This window comes from Triticum aestivum, chromosome 2D (genome assembly GCF_018294505.1).
Source record: "Triticum aestivum cultivar Chinese Spring chromosome 2D, IWGSC CS RefSeq v2.1, whole genome shotgun sequence".
NCBI classification, from domain to species: Eukaryota; Viridiplantae; Streptophyta; class Magnoliopsida; order Poales; family Poaceae; genus Triticum; species Triticum aestivum.
This window is the reverse complement of record NC_057799.1, coordinates 471,998,977-472,018,711: the sequence shown is the minus strand read 5'-3', so window position 1 is coordinate 472,018,711 and position 19,735 is coordinate 471,998,977. Positions and strand designations below refer to the sequence as shown.

General features: G+C 45.3%; 1 protein-coding gene across 1 annotated transcript; it reads left to right on the top strand.

Moving 5' to 3' along the window:
* Positions 1–17,557: 17,557 nt before the first annotated feature.
* Positions 17,558–19,137, top strand: LOC123049598 (uncharacterized). Its single transcript, XM_044472492.1, has 3 exons — positions 17,558–18,129; positions 18,500–18,672; positions 18,778–19,137. Exons 1-3 carry the CDS (start codon positions 17,629–17,631, stop codon positions 18,914–18,916), a joined length of 813 nt encoding a protein of 270 aa, XP_044328427.1. The 5' UTR covers positions 17,558–17,628; the 3' UTR covers positions 18,917–19,137.
* The last annotated feature ends 598 nt before the right edge of the window (positions 19,138–19,735 follow it).

The window sequence follows — 19,735 nt, the reverse complement described above, 5'->3', positions numbered from 1 at the left end:
TGGATGAATCACGAGGACTAGCACAAGGCAATATAGCATTTTGACTAAAAGTAGTGCTAGTGTCCACATGAGGCTCACTAGATGTTACCTTAGCAAGCATGGCCTCATGAGCTATCTTTAGCACATTATGGGATACTAGAAGATCATCATGAGAGCTTGAGAGCTTTTCATGGCTTTCTTCCAATTTCCCATGATTGCTAGATAGCAACTCAAGTTGAGCCCGTAGCTCAACATTCTCCTTCAAAATGGATGTTTCACATGTAATAGAGTTAGTAGCACAAGCATCATCAATAATAGCAAGAGGAGAAGGCAACTTTACAAGCTCTTTTGAATATGAGGCTTTAAGTTGCGCATGAGACTCGGTGAGTTTGATGAGCTCACCCTTGATGACCCTTGAGCCATTTTCGAGGTGCTCAAAATCCTCAAGGAGTCTAGCATGAGCAACTTCAAGCTTAGCATTTTTAGTTTCAAAAACATTGGCCACTGAAAGATCGTCGATGTCGCCTAGAGGGGGGTGAATAGGCGCTTTAAAGTAATTACGGTTGAGGCTTGAACAAATGCGGAATAAACCTAGCGGTTAATTTGTCAAGCACAAAACCTACAACAACTAGGCTCACCTATCTGCACCAACAACTTATGCTAAGCAAGAAAACCTACTTAGGTGATAGCAAGATATATGACAAGAAACAATATGGCTATCACAAAGTAAAGTGCATAAGTAAAGGTCTCGGGTAAGACATAACCGAGGCACGCGGAGACGACGATGTATCCCGAAGTTCACACCCTTGCGGATGCTAATCTCCGTTTGGAGCGGTGTGGACGCACAATGCTCCCCAAGAAGCCACTGGGGCCACCGTAATCTCCTCACGCCCTCGCACAATGCAAGATGCCATGATTCCACTAAGGGACCCTTGAGGGCGGTCGCCGAACCCGTACAAATGGCAACCCTTGGGGGCGGTCACCGAACCCGTACACTTTGGCAACCCTTGGGGGCAGTCACCGGAACCCGTCAAATTGCTCGGGGTGATCTCCACAACCTAATTGGAGACCCCAACGCTTGCCCGGAGCTTTACACCACAATGATTGAGCTCCGAACACCACCAACCGTCTAGGGCGCCCAAGCACCCAAGAGGAACAAGCTCAAGGGTACCAAGCACCCAAGAGTAATAAGCTTCTCAACTTGTAACTTCCACGTATCACCGTGGAGAACTCAAACCGATGCACCAAATGCAATGGCAAGGGCACACGGAGTGCCCAAGTCCTTCTCTCTCAAATCCCACCGAAGCAACTAATGCTAGGGAGGAAAATGAGAGGAAGAACAAGAAGGAGAACACCAAGAACTCCAAGATCTAGATCCAAGGGGTTCCCCTCACATAGAGGAGAAAGTGATTGGTGGAAATGTGGATCTAGATCTCCTCTCTCTTTTCCCTCAAAAACTAGCAAGAATCCATGGAGGGATTGAGAGTTAGCAAGCTCTAAGAAGGTCAACAATGGGGGAAGAACACGAGCTCAAAGGATAAGGTTCAATTGGGGAAGAAGACTCCCTTTTATAGGTGGGGAAAAATCCAACCGTTATGCTCACAGCCCGCACAGAGCGGTACTACCGCTCCAAGGAGCGGTACTACCGCTAGGGCGGTAGTACCCCTTTGAAAAACAACAGCGAGGAGGCAAAAGGCCAGTAGAACCGCCGGAGCGGTACTACCGCTCATCCCCACGGTACTACTGCTCGACCTCACGGTACTACCTCTAGGGATAGCGGTACTACCGCAAGTGGTAGCGGTACTACTGCTTGCGAGCGGTACAAAAAAAATACTTCCGTGCCTACTTCCGCTGAGCAAAACACGAGATTTTGGTCCAGAGCGGTACTACCGCTCAGGAGCGGCGGTAGTACAGCTCTGGAGCAGTACTACCGCTCAGGAGCCGTGGTAGTACCGCTCCAAGCGGTAGTACCGCTCCCAAGAGCGGTACTAAAAAATTACATCCGCAACAGCCCCTTTAAAGGACACCAAAACTGACACGACTTTTGCAAACGGACTCCGAATTCGACGAAACCAAGTTTGTTGGAAAGCTAGTGACAAGGGCTAACACAATATTGATAGGAATACCAACAAGAAGCAAATGAGAAAAGGCCCAAAAGAAAATGGTGAGAACCCTTCCTCGGATAAGACCGGTAAAACCTCCAACATCGAAAACATCATAGAAGACGCATGCAAACTCCGTTTTCGATGAACTCAAGCTTGTCATCAAGATGGCCATAAGATCTAAGACTCACAAATAGAACCAAACAAGAACCAATAAACATGATGCAAGGATGCAATGGTTTGAGCTCTCGACGAACGATATGATCAAGCTACTCACTTGAGAGCCCCCCTTGATAGTACGGCTATCGATCCTATAACCCGGTCTCCCAACTACCACCATGAGAGCGGTAAAATAGAAAACCTATCAAGGGCAAACCTTTGCCTTGCACATGGTCCACTTGAGCTAGATGATGACGATGTTGACACCCTCAAGTTGGACCACCTTTCTTGATTGCGTTGGCTCGATGAAGACTAGATGATTACTGCCTCATAGTCCACTATGGGTGAGCCACTCTTCGGCACATCTTCACAAGTCCATTGTCACCACAATGGACGGCAAGCTTCAAGCACTTGATCTCTTCGTGATGCTCCACTTGAACTTGCACACGGCAATCTTGATGACGATCACCACTTGATGTCATCCTCTCCATGGGTTGAGTGATATCTTCCTCTTGACGCAAGCCCATGAACACGTACCTAACCCCACATAGAACTCTCACATAGACCATGGGTTAGTACACAAAGCACAATGGACAATGCTTACCATACCATGGGATCACTTGATCCCTCTCGGTACATCTTCTACGCTTTGTGAGTTGATCAACTTGATTCACTCTTGACTTAGTCTTGATCAACCTAGAATCTTTCCAACTCTCTTCATTTGGATGATGTCTTGAAGGTAAACATGAATGATCACACAATCTTCTTCTTCAAGACATGCTTGCAATAAGCTCAATTCTCACATGACCAATCTTTGGATAATTCCTTAATAGCACCTTGGTCAACACAAACTCTCCTTGAAACCAACACATGTACTCCAAGAAAAGCCTATGGACAAAACCTTCAAACTCAAGGCAACCATTAGTACATAGAGATTGTCGTCAATTACCAAAACCAAACATGGGGGCACCACATGTTCTTTCAATCTCCCCCATTTTGGTAATTGATGACAATCACTTTCAAGAGAGTTTATATAAGGAATTATGCATCACCATGCAATGCAACAACCAATAGTGCATGCGTATGAGATGCAAATGCTAAGGAAGAAAAACAAAGCAAGAGGAGATAACTCTCTAACCTTCTCCACAAAACTCTCTGAAACTTCTCCCCCATTGGCATCGATTGCCAAAATGGACGAAAAGCTAAGAAGGCCAATATAAATTATGGTCCTCCATAAACTGTGTATTTCTCAACAAGAGAGTGGAATGCAATACACAAGTTTGACGGTAAATACTAGGAGGAAACCAAACTATATTTAGGCCCAAAGTTTACAAAAGAAAGATATGCCACAAAGACATAAGAAAGAGAGGAACAAGCAAACAAGCAATCAAAAGATACCAATTGAAGCAAGCAATCAACGGATATCAATTGAGCCAACTAGACCAATGATCCTACGTGTCACATGAATGAAATGAATTATGATATGAGCAAAGGAGTGTTCTAGAGAAACTAGAGAAGCTCCCCATGATTTGTGCACAATTTAGTTTTTTAACTGGATACAACGAGCACAAAATAGGATCATCACTCCCCCAAGATCAATAGAACCTCACGACAAGTGCAAGAGAGCAACAGAGTGTTCTAAAGACACTAGTGAAGCTCTTCATGATTTGTGCACTTCTTACAATATTTGCATTAGGATACCGAGTGCACAAAATAGGATCATCACTCCCCAAAAATCAATAGAAACTCACAACAAGTGCAAGTGAGCATATAGGAAACAAAGCCTAGCACTTGCAACAAACAAATGGTTGAGCAACATATAAAAGAGGCAACTTAAGAGTAGGCTCAACCAAAATGATGTGTGTGAGTCATGGCAAAGCACTTGAGAAGACTAATGTACGAATGAGCATTAAGCATCAACATAGTCTTGGATAGTGGAGATACAAGGTGCATGACATGTCCTCCCCACACACACCAAGCAAAAGGGTTCACAAGCACACTAAAAATGCAAAATAAATAACCAACACTTGTGACAACCCATGGTGAAGATAGAAGATGAAAGCTTCATCAAGACGAGGGATACCAATTAAGATGGCAAAAGCCTCGTAGAGATAAGCATGAGAAAATAATCTTCACCACACAAGAGTGCATTAAGATGCAACGAGATAAGACATGCACTCAAGGCAAAAGCTTTCACGGAGCCACCAAAGAAATAACAAGAAAGACAAGGTGGACGTGAAAGAAAGGATATCATCTAGAGATGTAATTTCTCTCAAGTGTATAAGGTTCTAGGTAGACGAGATCATGATGATATATATCTCCAAAGAAGGATGTACACCCGAAATAGTTACAACACGAAGGAACAAGATATCCAAAAGGAAGTCACAGATATACCAATAAGATATTTGCTTGGAAGCATAGCACATGGCTAGATATGGTCTTATTGTACATAAATGAATTCCTACCACACAACCATCAAAGACATCACAACTAGCAACAATAGATCATTGTTGGGATGCTTTGAGAAAGGAAACAAGTATCACAAGAGAGAATGAATAACATGCCATGATACAACCTACACAAGGTTGATGCAAGAAATGTGTGCATGAAGTATATGAAGATACTTGTTACCGAGTTAACATTAGAAGGATGTAGTAGATACCAATTGAAGGTACAAAGTAGTTCATTGATCATCCTAGCTTGACTCCAAAAAGCACATGGTGACAACACCTTCCTTGTGAGTGAGCCGAGCATCTGATGCATCTCCAATTGTTCCTAGAACAACAACACAAACAAAATGGTACCCAAACTCATTGGGACCAAAGAGTTAGAAACACCAACAATACATAGGACAAACTCCACATAAATATGTGCATATAGATATGGAAATGAAATTCATGCACATCTCATCCAATTTGGGACTTGGTGGAGTTTCCCCTATATATTGGGTCAAAGAGAGAAAGCATGCCACGGAAACTACATGAAGTTAATATGCATGCTCAAGACTTTCAAGAACCGATACCAAAATAGAAGGAAATACCAAGTGAAAAGAATACCAAATGGAGAAATCATCACTTGGAAGATATGATTAAAAGATACATCAAGGAATGAGATATCCATTGGAACCCACAAAATGGTATCAAACTCCCAAAAGAGAGGATGGTTCCAAACAAACCAAGCTCTCTACAAAGTTTCATGATGGCACAAGTACCAAAAAGAAACGGCTTGCCGTCCACCAACACACACTTAAAATGGATCACAAGTTTAGTGTTTTATAGAAAATAGGATAGCTCCCCCACGAGTTGTGCATTATAGAGAATTTGCATTTGAATACAAAATGCACAAGGTAGGATCACCACGTTCACTATATCAAGGAAAACACTAGACAAGATCAAGAAAACAACAAGATCCTCAAGTGGCACGGAAGGCAATGGGAGTTGACACAAACTTGGCAAGAGATAAGGCAAATAAAAAGCAAATGCCAACGTGAAGATGATCAATAATTTCTACCACACATAAGTGAGTACCAATTGTCAAAAGACAAGAAGTATTTGGAAATAATTCCCGGTGGTAGATAGCAAGGATATCCGACATCATCTTCACACCAAACACAAGCAAATTGCAACTTGTAGAGCTAACATGCCACGTAGGAACAAGATAATTTACAATATCAATTCTAGGTGACAATATCTCAAATGTACATATTTTCTAGGCTAGTAATATACATAGCATATTACTCCCCCATAATGTGATAGCAATTAAAGAAAACTTAACAAGAGGCAAAAAGAGGATCCAACAAGAGATAATTAATGGACTATTTAGAATTTGAATTTCTCATGAGAAGACATACCACATAGTGACTAGATAAGCTTGCAATATCAATACTAGGTGGTATTCCTCATGTAACCACATTTATGGGACCGTGAGGTGCACAAAGCACATCACTCCCCCAAAATGGGATGTTCCATTAATCTCTCACAAGAGCCAACTAACATACACACAAGATGCGCAAAGGCTCAATGCAGTACACACACGTACATGATGTGCAAACCAACACACACATAATTGATTACTCAAGATAAGCAAATTGGAGGCACAACATATACAACCACATGCAAGGAACAAAACCAAAACATGCAAAGGGGCAAGTAACTTTCGATGTAAACAATTTCAGTACAAGTTACCGGAAGGAGGAACATTGGATCTAGAATAGAAACTTGATAACCCAATTGACTTGGCTTGAGACAATAAGAATGATGAAGTCCCCTTAAATCTTCATAATGTAGCCAAGTCTCCAATGCTCTCCAACAACACCTATTGATCAAGTTTGAGCTTGTTGGTCCCCAACCAAGTTGGGTCCTAAGAGGTTAGTCACAATAGGCTTGGCTACCCAAATGGTTCTTTTCTTCACACCACTTTGAGCACCAACAAATTTGGCAAACACATGGCCAACATTATCCTTCCCAAGAGAATAGATATCATCAATAATAATTAGGTTGGATAAGTTGCCACTAGTGCATGAAGAGGCGAGGTGACCTTTCTCACGACATAAGTAGCAACGTCTACTCTTCACTTTCTTCTCACTTGATTTCTCAACTTGAGAAGCATTAGCTTGAGGATTCTTGGGAAGAGGACTTTCTTCAACTTGTGGTTGAGCATGAGATCGAACTTGTGGCCGCTTCCCTTGTTGCTTGTCACTAATGGCCTTCTTCTTCAATGGGCAAGATCTAACATGATGCCCTTCTACTTTGCACTTGAAGCAAACAATCTTGGCCGAATTCTTGACTTGTTCTTGGCCCTTCTTTTTGTTCATCTTGGACTTCTTCTTCTTCTTGGAGTTGAATCCAAGTCCACCTTTGTCATTGGGGGATTTTTGCACTCTCAAGATGTTGTTGAGTGTAAATTTCCCTTCATGACTCTTTTCCAAGTCTTTCTTCAAAGAAGTGACTTGGGCCTTGAGCTCTTTGATTTCCTCTACATGGTTAGTCTCAACACAAGCACTAGAGGAAGTATAAGCTTCATCGTTAGAGCAACAAGGCAAGGAAAGCAATTCATCACAAGATGTACCAAAGTTATGCATGGATGAATCACGAGGACTAGCACAAGGCAATATAGCATTTTGACTAAAAGTAGTGCTAGTGTCTACATGAGGCTCACTAGATGGTACCTTAGCAATCATGGCCTCATGAGCTATCTTTAGAACATTATGGGATACTAGAAGATCATCATGAGAGCTTGAGAGCTTTTCATGGCTTTTTTCCAATTTCCCATAATTGCTAGATAGCAACTCAAGTTGAGCCCGTAGCTCAACGTTCTCCTTTAAAATGGATGCTTCACAAGAAATAGAGTTAGTAGCACAAGCATCATCATTAACAACAAGAGGAGAAGGCAACTTGGCAAGCTCTTTTAAATAAGAAGCTTCAAGTTGAGCATGAGACTCGGTGAGTTTGATGAGCTCACCCTTGATGACCCTTGAGCCATTTTCGAGGTGCTCAAAATCCTCAAGGAGTCTAGCATGAGCAACTTCAAGCTTAGCATTTTTAGTTTCAAAAACATTGGCCACCTCAAGGGCTCTATCATGAGATTCCTTCACTCTAGATAACTCTAGAGCAAAAGTCTCCTCAAGAGATTCCTTGGTGGTTTGTTCAAGTTCAAGAGCTTGAGAGAGGTCCGCAATCTCATTAGCGTAATCATGCTCATGACCTTCCATTTATCAATGGTGACCTCATGCTCCTCAAGACGAGATTCCAACTCATCAATATATTTCTTGCCCTCAATAGCAATAGACATGATTTCCATGAAGTTGGAACAAGCAATTTTATTCTTAAGAAGAGCTTTAAAATTATTTCCCCCTTAACTTTTAAGGAGGCAACATTATCATTCTCTTCATCATAATCGACATCATCATCACTCTTGCCATCATCAATATTATCACAAGATATATTGGGATTCAAAGTGGGAGATACCTTTGAAGCCTTGGCCATAAGGCAAAATGCAATAGATGATGATGTGGGATCCCTTGAAGCACCATTCAAGACCACATCTTGTTCCATGGAGTGTTGGGTTTCCTCTACATTGTTAGCACAACAACTCGAGGAAATACATGCATTTTTATCATGCCAATAAGACATAGCAAGCATATCATCATGAGATTTAGTCAAGCAATTTGTACATGATATGCAAGGACTATCAACACAAGCATGTGAAACATTTGGAGTGCTCGAAGTGCTAGAGTCCAAAGATGAAGCATCGCAACAAGAAAGTGATGAAGGATTATCAAAACTAAGCCCACTATCATCATTGCAATGAACACCACTACTCACCATGTCATTACCTTGTGGCAAACCACATGTAGGTGAAGTAGAAGAAGTTGAGAACACAACACGACCGGAGGTGGAGGGAGAACAATCATCCCCACAAAACTTGGACACGCCATATTTATCTTGAAGCTTTGTCCACAACTCATGAGCATCCCGGAAAGGCATGAGTTGAAATATAACTACATTGCTCAAAGCATCAAAAAGCACATTAGAAGCTTGAGCATTGAGATAAGAGTTTTTCTCATCCTCTAAAGATAATCTTTGTGGATCCTTTGGAGGAGAAAAACCCATATCTACAATTCGCTCTAAATTTGGGTCCATGATCCTAAAGTGATTAAGCATGCGAATTACCCAAACATCAAAATTTGTGCCATCAAAACTAAGAGTGTCAGAGAATCCTAAACCCCTAGTCGACATCCTTACTCTCTAGGCGGTTAAGCCCTATAAAGAGAGACGAGGCTCTGATACCAATTGAAAGATCGTCGATGTCGCCTACAGGGGGGGTGAATAGGCGCTTTAAAGTAATTACGGTTGAGGCTTGAACAAATGCGGAATAAACCTAGCAGTTAATTTGTCAAGCACAAAACCTACAACAACTAGGCTAACCTATGTGCACCAACAACTTATGCTACGCAAGAAAACCTACTTAGGTGATAGCAAGATATATGACAAGAAACAATATGGCTATCACAAAGTAAAGTGCATAAGTAAAGGGCTCGAGTAAGAGATAACCGAGGCACGCGGAGACGATGATGTATCCCGAAGTTCACACCCTTGCGGATGCTAATCTCCGTTTGGAGCAGTGTGGAGGCACAATGCTCCCCAAGAAGCCACTAGGGCCACCGTAATCTCCTCACGCCCTCGCACAATGCAAGATGCCGTGATTCCACTAAGGGGCCCTTGAGGGCGGTCACCGAACCCGTACAAATGGCAACCCTTGGGGGCGGTCACCGAACCCGTACACTTTGGCAACCCTTGGGGGCGGTCAACGGAACCCGTCAAATTGCTCGGGGCGATCTCCACAACCTAATTGGAGACCCCGACGCTTGCCCGGAGCTTTACACCACAATGATTGAGCTCCGAACACCACCAACCGTCTAGGGCGCCCAAGCACCCAAAAGGAACAAGCTCAAGGGTACCAAGCACCCAAGAGTAATAAGCTTCTCAACTTGTAACTTCCACGTATCACCGTGGAGAACTCAAACCGATGCACCAATGCAATGGCAAGGGCACACGGAGTGCCCAAGTCCTTCTCTCTCAAATCCCACCGAAGCAACTAATACTAGGGAGGAAAATGAGAGGAAGAACAAGAAGGAGAACACCAAGAACTCCAAGATCTAGATCCAAGGGGTTCCCCTCACATAGAGGAGAAAGTGATTGGTGGAAATGTGGATCTAGATCTCCTCTCTCTTTTCCCTCAAAAACTAGCAAGAATCCATGGAGGGATTGAGAGTTAGCAAGCTCTAAGAAGGTCAACAATGGGGGAAGAACACGAGCTCAAAGGATAAGGTTCAATGGGGAAGAAGACCCCCTTTCATAGGTGGGGAAAAATCCAACCGTTATGCTCACAGCCCGCACAGAGCGGTACTACCGCTCCAAGGAGCGGTACTACCGCTAGGGCGGTACTACCCCTTTGAAAAACAACAGCGAGGAGGCAAAAGGCCAGTAGAACCGCCGGAGCGGTACTACCGCTCGTCCCCACGGTACTACCGCTCGACCTCACGGTACTACCGCTAGGGATAGCAGTACTACCGCAAGTGGTAGCGGTACTAGTTCTTGCGAGCGGTACAAAAAAATACTTCCGTGCCTACTTCCGCTGAGCAAAACACGAGATTTTGGTCCGGAGCGGTACTACCACTCAGGAGCGGCGGTAGTACAGCTCTGGAGCAGTACTACCGCTCAGGAGCCGCGGTAGTACCACTCCAAGCGGTAGTACCGCTCCCAAGAGCGGTACTAAAAAATTACATCCGCAGCAGCCCCTTTAAAGGACACCAAAACTGACACAACTTTTGCAAACGGACTCCGAATTCGACGAAACCAAGTTTGTTGGAAAGCTAGCGACAAGGGCTAACACAATCTTGATAGAAATACCAATAAGAAGCAAATGAGAAAAGGCCCAAAATAAAATGGTGAGAACCCTTCCTCGGATAAGACCGGTAAAACCTCCAACATCGAAAACATCATAGAAGACGCATGCAAAGTCCGTTTTCGATGAACTCAAGCTTGTCATCAAGATGACCATAAGATCTAAGACTCACAAAGAGAACCAAACAAGAACCAAGAAACATGATGCAAGGATGCAATGGTTTGAGCTCTCGACGAACGATACGATCAAGCTACTCACTTGAGAGCCCCCCTTGATAGTACGGCTATCGATCCTATAACCCGGTCTCCCAACTACCACCATGAGAGCGGTAAAATAGAAAACCTATCAAGGGCAAACCTTTGCCTTGCACATGGTCCACTTGAGCTAGATGATGACGATCTTGACACCCTCAAGTTGGACCACCTTTCTTGATTGCGTTGGCTCGATGAAGACTAGATGATTACTCCCCCATAGTCCACTATGGGTGAGCCACTCTTCGGCACATCTTCACAAGTCCATTGTCACCACAATGGATGGCAAGCTTCAAGCACTTGATCTCTTCGTGATGCTCCACTTGAACTTGCACACGGCAATCTTGATGACGATCACCACTTGATGTCATCCTCTCCATGGGTTGAGTGATATCTTCCTCTTGACGCAAGCCCATGAACACGTACCTAACCCCACATAGAACTCTCACATAGACCATGGGTTAGTACACAAAGCACAATGGACAATGCTTACCATACCATGGGATCACTTGATCCCTCTCGGTACATCTTCTACGCTTTGTGAGTTGATCAACTTGATTCACTCTTGACTTAGTCTTGATCAACCTAGAATCTTTCCAACTCTCTTAATTTGGATGATGTCTTGAAGGTAAACATGAATGATCACACAATCTTCTTCTTCAAGACATGCTTGCAATAAGCTCAATTCTCACATGACCAATCTTTGGATAATTCCTTAATAGCACCTTGGTCAACACAAACTCTCCTTGAAACCAACACATGTACTCCAAGAAAAGCCTATGGACAAAACCTTCAAACTCAAGGCAACCATTAGTCCATAGAGATTGTCGTCAATTACCAAAACCAAACATGGGGGCACCACATGTTCTTTCAGCCACCTCAAGAGCTCTATTATGAGATTCCTTCACTCTAGATAATTCTAGAGCAAAATTCTCCTCAAGAGATTCCTTGGTGGTTTGTTCAAGTTCAAGAGCTTGAGAGAGGTCCGCAATCTCATTAGCATAATCACGCTCATGACCTTCCATTTTATCAATGGTGACCTCAAGCTCCTCAAGATGAGATTCCAACTCATCAATATATTTCTTGCCCTCAATAGCAATAGACATGATTTCCATGAAGTTGGAACGAGCAATTTTATTCTTAAGAAGAGCTTTAAAAATCATTTCCCCCTTGATTTTTAAGGAGGCAACATCATCACTCTCTTCATCATAATCAACATCATCATCACTCTTGCCATCATCAATATCATCACAAGATATATTGGGATTCAAAGTGGGAGATACCTTTGAAGCCTTGGCCATAAGGCAAAATGCAATAGATGATGATGTAGGATCCCTTGAAGCACCATTCAAGACCACATCTTGTTCCATGGAGTGTTGGGTTTCCTCTACATTGTTAGCACAACAATTCGAGGAAATATATGCATTTTTATAATGGCAACAAGACATAGTAAGCATATCATCATGAGATTTAGTCAAGCAATGTCTACATGATATGCAAGGACTATCAACACAAGCATGTGAAACATTTGGAGTGCTCGAAGTGCTAAAGTCTAAAGATGAAGCATTGCAATAAGAAAGTGATGAAGGATTATCAACAATAAGCCCATATCATCATTGCAATGAACACCACTACTCACCATGTCATTACCTTGTGGCAAACTACATGTAGGTGAAGTAGAAGAAGTTGAGAACGCATCACGACCGGAGGTGGAGGGAGAACAATCATCCATACAAATCTTGGACACGCCATATTTATCTTGAAGCTTTGTCCACAACTCATGAGCATCCCGAAACGGCATGAATTGAAAAATAACTACATTGCTCAAAGCATCGAAAAGCACATTAGAAGCTTGAGCATTGAGATAAGAGTTTTTCTCATCCTCTAAAGATAATCTTTGGGGATCCTTTGGAGGAGAAAAACCCATATCTACAATTCGCTCTAAATTTGGGTCCATGACCCTAAAGAGATTAAGCATGCGAATTACCCAAACATCAAAATTTGTGCCATCGAAACTAAGAGTGTCAGAATCCTAATCCCCTAGTCAACATCTTTACTCTCTAGGCGGTTAAGCCTAACAAAGAGAGACGAGACTCTGGTACCAATTGAAAGATCGTGGATGTCACAAAGATAACTACTAGGTGATAGCAAGATATATGACAAGAAACAATATGGCTATCACAAAGTAAAGTGCATAAATAAAGAGCTCGGGTAAGAGATAACCGAGGTACGCGGAGACGACGATGTATCCCGAAGTTCACACCCTTGCGGATGCTAATCTCCGTTTGGAGCGGTGTGGAGGCACAATGCTCCCAGAGAAGCCACTAGGGCCACCGTAATCTCCTCACGCCCTCGCACAATGCAAGATGCCGTGATTCCACTAAGAGACCCTTGAGGGCGGTCACCGAACCCGTACAAATGGCAACCCTTGGGGGCGGTCATCGAATCCGTACACTTTGGCAACCCTTGGGGGGTCAACAAAACCCGTCAAATTGCTCGGGGTGATCTCCACAACCTAATTGGGACCCCAACGCTTGCCCGGAGCTTTACACCACAATGATTGAGCTCCGAACACCACCAACCGTCTAGGGCGCCCAAGCACCCAAGAGGAACAAGCTCAAGGGTACCAAGCACCCAAGAATAATAAGCTTCTCAACTTGTAACTTCCACGTATCACCATGGAGAACTCAAACCGATGCACCAAATGCAATGGCAAGGGCACACGGAGTGCCCAAGTCCTTCTCTCTCAAATCCCACCGAAGCAACTAATGCTAGGGAAGAAAATGAGAGGAAGAACAAGAAGGAGAACACCGAGAACTCCAAGAACTAGATCCAAGGGGTTCCCTTCACATAGAGGAGAAAGTGATTCGTGGAAATGTGGATCTAGATCTCCTCTCTCTTTTCCCTCAAAAACTAGCAAGAATCCATGGAGGGATTGAGAGTTAGCAAGCTCGAAGAAGGTCAACAATGGGGGAAGAACACGAGCTCAAAGGATAAGGTTCATTGGGGAAGACCCCCTTTTATAGGGGGGGGGGGGAATCCAACCGTTATGCTCACAACCCGAACAGAGCGGTACTACCGCTCGTCCTCACGGTACTACCGCTAAGGGTAGCGGTACTACTGCTTGCGAGCGGTACTAAAAAAATACATCCGTGCCTACCACCGTTGGACTTGTGACGAGTTTTTGGTCCGGAGCGGAAGTAGCCGCGGTAGTACCGCTCCCAAGAGCAGTAGTAAAAAATTACATCCGCTCCTGTCCGCGGTAGTACCGCTGCAGCCTTTTCAGAACACCAAAACTACCACAACTTCTGCAAACGGATTCCGAATTCGACGAAACCAAGTTTGTTGGAAAGCTAGCGACAAGGGCTAACACAATATTGATAGAAATAACAATAAGAAGCAAATTAGGAAAGTCCCAAGAGAAAATGGTGAGAACCCTTCCTCGAATAAGACCGGTAAAACCTCCAACACCGAAAACATCATAGAAGACGCATGCGAACTCCGTTTTCGATGAACTCAAGCTTGTAATCAAGATGAGCACAAGCTCTAAGTCTCACAAAGAGAACCAAACAAGAACCAAGAAACATGATGCAAGGATGCAATGGTTTGAGCTCTCTACTAACGATACGATCAAGCTACCAACTTGAGAGCCCCCCTTGATAGTGCGGCAAACGATCCTATAACCCGGTCTCCCAACTACCACCATGAGACCGGTAAAATAGAAAACCTATCAAGGGCAAACCTTTGCCTTGCACATGATCCACTTGAGCTAGATGATGACGATCTTGTCCTCCTCAAGATGGACCACCTTTCTTGATTGCGTTGGGTCGATGGAGACTAGATGATTTCTCCCCCATACTCCACTATGGGTGAGCCAGTCTTCGGCACATATTCACAAGTCCATTGTCACCACAATGGACGGCAAGCTTCAAGCACTTGATCTCTTAGTGATGCATCACTTGAACTTGCACACCGCATCCTAACCCCACAAAGAACTCTCACGAAGACCATGGGTTAGTACACAAAGCGTAATTGACAATGCTTACCATACCATGGGATCACTTGATCCCTCTCGGTACATCTTCTACGCTTTGTGAGTTGATCAACTTGATTCACTCTTGACTTAGTCTTGATCAACCTTGAATATTTCCAACTCTCTTCATTTGGATGATGTCTTGAAGGTAAATCACACAAACTTCTTCTTCAAGACATGCTTGCAATAAGCTCAACACTCACATAACCAATCTTTGGATAATTCCTTAATAGCACCTTGGTCAACTCATAAACTCCTTGAAACCAACACATGGACTTCAAGAAGAGCCTATGGACAAATCCTTCAAATATAACTCAATGAAACCATTAGTCCATAGAGAGTGTCATCAATTACCAAAACCACACATGGGGGCACCGCATGTCCTTTCAGCGAGGGGGGATGGCGGGAGATGGAAATCTGTCGCGCCGTCCCGGCGCCAAATTAGCCTCACCCCCCTTTCACTCGCTCACCCATAGCCACTGCCCCTTTTTTTCCCTACTGCCTCACCACCGGCGGCGGCTGCGATTTCAGATCTGCACTATAGGCGGCGGCGGCGGAAGAGGCGGCGGCGTTTGCGGCGGATCTGGTGCTGCCCTTGCTGTTGGCCACCGTCTGGTCGACCTAGTCTGTGCCATGGCTCCCCCTACGCCGTCCTCGTCTCCGATGCCGGTAAGTAGCACCCCCTCCCCCCTTTGTTAATTAGCTCAGTGGTTAGGCCGTTAAGCTAGGTGTAGGATCGATTTCCCACTGAACGAACCGTCGATGTCGACTAGGTTATGGACGCACGGATGAGGCTGATAATCCAGGCAGCGGCACTGATTAGTGTGATTCAGGCATGGGTCATGTTCATGCACCAGAGAGTTGTTCGTCGTGCTGGGAGACCTTTGATCCGCTATGGTCCATTCCTTCCCCGGGAACAGGAGAGGATCCAAAATCTGAACTACATCTACAACTGCAACGACGTCGAGGCTCTGTGGATGCTTAGAATGAAAAGAGCACCATTTACCAGGCTTGTCGAGACCTTCAGGAGCAGGGGGCTGTTACAAGATAGCATCAACACCAGTGTCGAAGAGCAAGTGGCCATGTTCGTCCATGTTGTTGGCCATAACCAGAGGTTCAGGGTCATTCACAACACGTTCAGGAGATCAATGGAGACCATCTCTAGGTACTTCAAGCAGGTGCTTTATGCTGTTGGGGAGCTTAGAGGAGAGATGATCTGGAGACCATCTGGCTAGACTCCACCCAAGATTCGTGGAAGCCCAAGATGGTATCCATACTTCAAGCCTGCAAGGTGAGCATTGACAATATACACTTTTCATGTCTTGATATGCTTGTATTGTTCAAGTTGGGCACTAACACAGGCTTGTGATGCCATTTTCAGGATTGTATTGGGGCAATAGATGGTACTCATGTCACTGCCAGAGTTCCTAGGTCACAGTCAGCAGCATACAGGGGGAGGAAGCACTACACAAGCCAGAATGTGCTTGCTGTTGTTGACTTTGATCTGAAGTTCACATATGTGTTGGCTGGCTGGGAGGGGTCAACGCATGATGCTAACATTCTCACTGACAGCATGAGTCGACCTGATGGGATCAACATCCCCGACGGCAAGTTCTACCTTGGAGATGCTGGCTATGCATGTCGCCCGGGTATTCTTTCACCCTTCAGGAAAACAAGGTACCATCTCAACGCGTTCTCTGGTAGGAACTATCCTAGGACTGCACAGGAGCTGTTTAATCTCAGACACTCCAGCCTTAGGGTAACTGTTGAGAGGGCATTTGGAGCTCTGAAGAATAGGTTTAAGATCCTGGATCAGAAGCCATTCCACCCATACTCCACTCAGGTTAAACTAGTTCTTGCTTGTTGCATTATGCATAACTGGATCCTCCAGTGGGGCTTTGATGAACACGTGCCCGAGGAGGAAGATGTCGAGCCTGACGATGTTGTTAGCTCCGGCCATGGTGTGGAGGCATTTGACAATGACGCTTGGAAGAATAAAAGGTTGGAGTGGGCAGAGGCGATGTGGCTTAACAGAGGTCAGTGCAGGATTTGAAGAAGATGGAAGACGAACAAGAAGCAGCAGCAGCAGTAGCAGAAGCAGCAGCTGAAGCAGAAGCAGAAGTAGAAGAAGAGGAGAGGAAGAGGAAGATCTGGTAACACCGATGAACTATCCCCTATTTAGCCAATGGCTCTTAATAATTTGAACTGTCATTTGATAGTAGTTAGGATAAACTGTCATTTGTTTAAGTAGATGGCGCTACATGTTCAGATTCTGTGTGGTAAGCTCATCACTAGTTAAAAGTGATGACAACACCTTATGCACGTTGCAACCAAACACCATGTAATATATGCGCCTAATGCAATGCAGTCAACCAAACCCCGGGTTAAAAATGGTTGTCTCATGCAACTAGGGGCATGTAGGCAACCAAACTATATGCATATGGGGTTTTTTTGGCCTCCATCCCCTCAAACCGGCTCAATAGAGCCAGCCTCGTCGGGAAAGCTGAATCGGCCCTGTAACCAAACACGTCCTTTGTTTCTTGTAGGATCGATAATGGTTCACGTGCATGCGCCGACCGCCATACAAGCACAAGCAACGCGGTTCCTGTGCTATTAATAAAATCGATCAGCCACGAGACGAGAGGTGAGATCTCGACTTGGGAACTCTCACAAGAAGACGCCGAGAGGAGAGGAGAGGATGCTGCTGAGGAGCTCCTCCACGCCATTCCTGCGCTCCTTCCTCACCTCCTCCTCCTCCCCTACGCCCCCTTCCTCCCTCCAGCTCCGGCGGGCCTTCTCCGACGGCCACCTCCCTTCGCTCAACCCCTCCTCCTCCGGCGACAACGACAGCAACAGAACCACCGGCCTCCACACCGAGCTCTCCTTCTCTGTCTACAACACCTTCAGCAAGGCCAAGCTGGAGCCCCACCAGGAGCAGGAGATGGAGGAGGAGCAGGAGCAGGCGCCGCAGCCTGAGCTGCCGGAGCTGCCGCTGTTCCTGGCGAGGGGCATGGGGATCGACCGCCTCGCCTCCGGCCTCTTCACCGCCGGCATGGGCTCCGAGGCTGCCCTGGCCAGGATGGCCAGCGGGGTGGACCAGAAGGCGGTGCTGGCGCTGGACGCCCAGTACAAGGAGATGGTGGACGAGCAGCCCGGCAACGCCCTGTTCCTACGCAACTACGCGCAGTTCCTGCACGAGGTACGTATGATCTAGCGGCTCTACTATCTTCTCATATTTACTGTTAGTTTGCCACTCCTAGCTATAATCACTTTCTTGAAAAGTTCTACTATCTCCTCGTTGATGTTCTTGGCGTTCATTAGTTGTAAGTAACTAGAGATCAATACGTTGGTGGCATCCGTAATCTACAGTCAGCGCAAATGAGTTTTGGAACTGTATGTGTCTGCCATTCTCCCAAGTCCCAACCACTTGAATCATGTTAGTGGGTTTCAAAGATGTCGGCTAGACTCTTTCTTCTTTCTGCAGAAAACAAAAGTACTGTGCAAAATTTAACCAGTAGTCCAGTACTGCTCATGACTTGATGCCCTGTACGAACTGATGAATGAATCAGGTGAAGTGTGACTCGAGAAGGGCGGAGGAGTACTACTCGCGCGCGATGCTCGCCGACCCAACCGACGGCGAGATCATGTCGCAGTACGCGAAGCTGGTGTGGGCGGTGCACCGCGACCACGAAAGGTCCCTCACCTACTTCCAGAAGTCGGTGCAGGCGGCCCCGCGGGACAGGTACGCTCCCTCCACCACGCAAATACTGTCCTAATAATAAATCTAGGCTCCTTCGAGCGGGCCGGCATGGCTGACCGTGGCGGTGTGTGGCAACGTGCATGGCAGCCACGTCCTCGCGGCGTACGCCAGCTTCCTGTGGGAGCAGGACGAGGACGAGGACGACGACGGTGGTCTTGGGGGAGGCGAGCAGGGATCACCCGGGCGTGCTACGCAGCCGAGGCAGCTGGCTTCCACGGCCGTTTGACTACCAGGGTGGCCGAGATGGGCTAACGATGTGCTTGCTGAGGATGATCATGCTTGTAGTATTGTGTTTCCGTGTAACCTGCAAAATGTTTGGACGGTCGAGGTGCGTGCACTTGCTACAGAATAAAGAACGTAAACGGTTGAGGGAATGGAAGGCTGGACCTGTAAACATTGGTGATTCCGTCTGCAGATGCTAAGTTGTCACTATGTTTATTGGCTAAATTATAGGAGTACTAAGGGGGTGTTTGTTTCAAGGGACTTTTTGGTGTAGCGACTAGAAAAAGTTTCTTTTAGGGACTAAAAGTTACTTTATGGGACTAAATGAAGAAGACTCTCAAGGAGTCTTTTTGGGACTTTTGGGGACTTTTCCAACAATGCCCCTCCCTCCATCCATTGGCCGGACGCCCCCATGATGTTGTTTGGTTGTTATTTTTCTGTATACTAGGGGTAACATGATCATTTAATAACCTCCATGGAGGGACTAAGGACTTTTTAGTCTCTGTAAACAAACAGGGAAGGACTTTTTAGGGACTATGGACTTTTTAGTTGGGACTAGAAAAAGTTTTAGGACTTATGAACCAAACAAGGCCTAAGACCCTGCAGGCTCTATGTATTACCTTGTTATTACCTGCTTGTGGAGTCCCCATGCTGGGTTTTAATGCTGGAGAGTGGCGCCTTGATGGGCTGGCACAGGTCTTTATGCTTCCGTGGGAGGAGACTGCAACTTCAATAGTTGCGTCACCACCCGAGCATCTCCAAACCGATGATGTAAAAGTTGATGCTCTAAAATTGAATTTTGCAGTAGGAGAGAGAAGGTTTT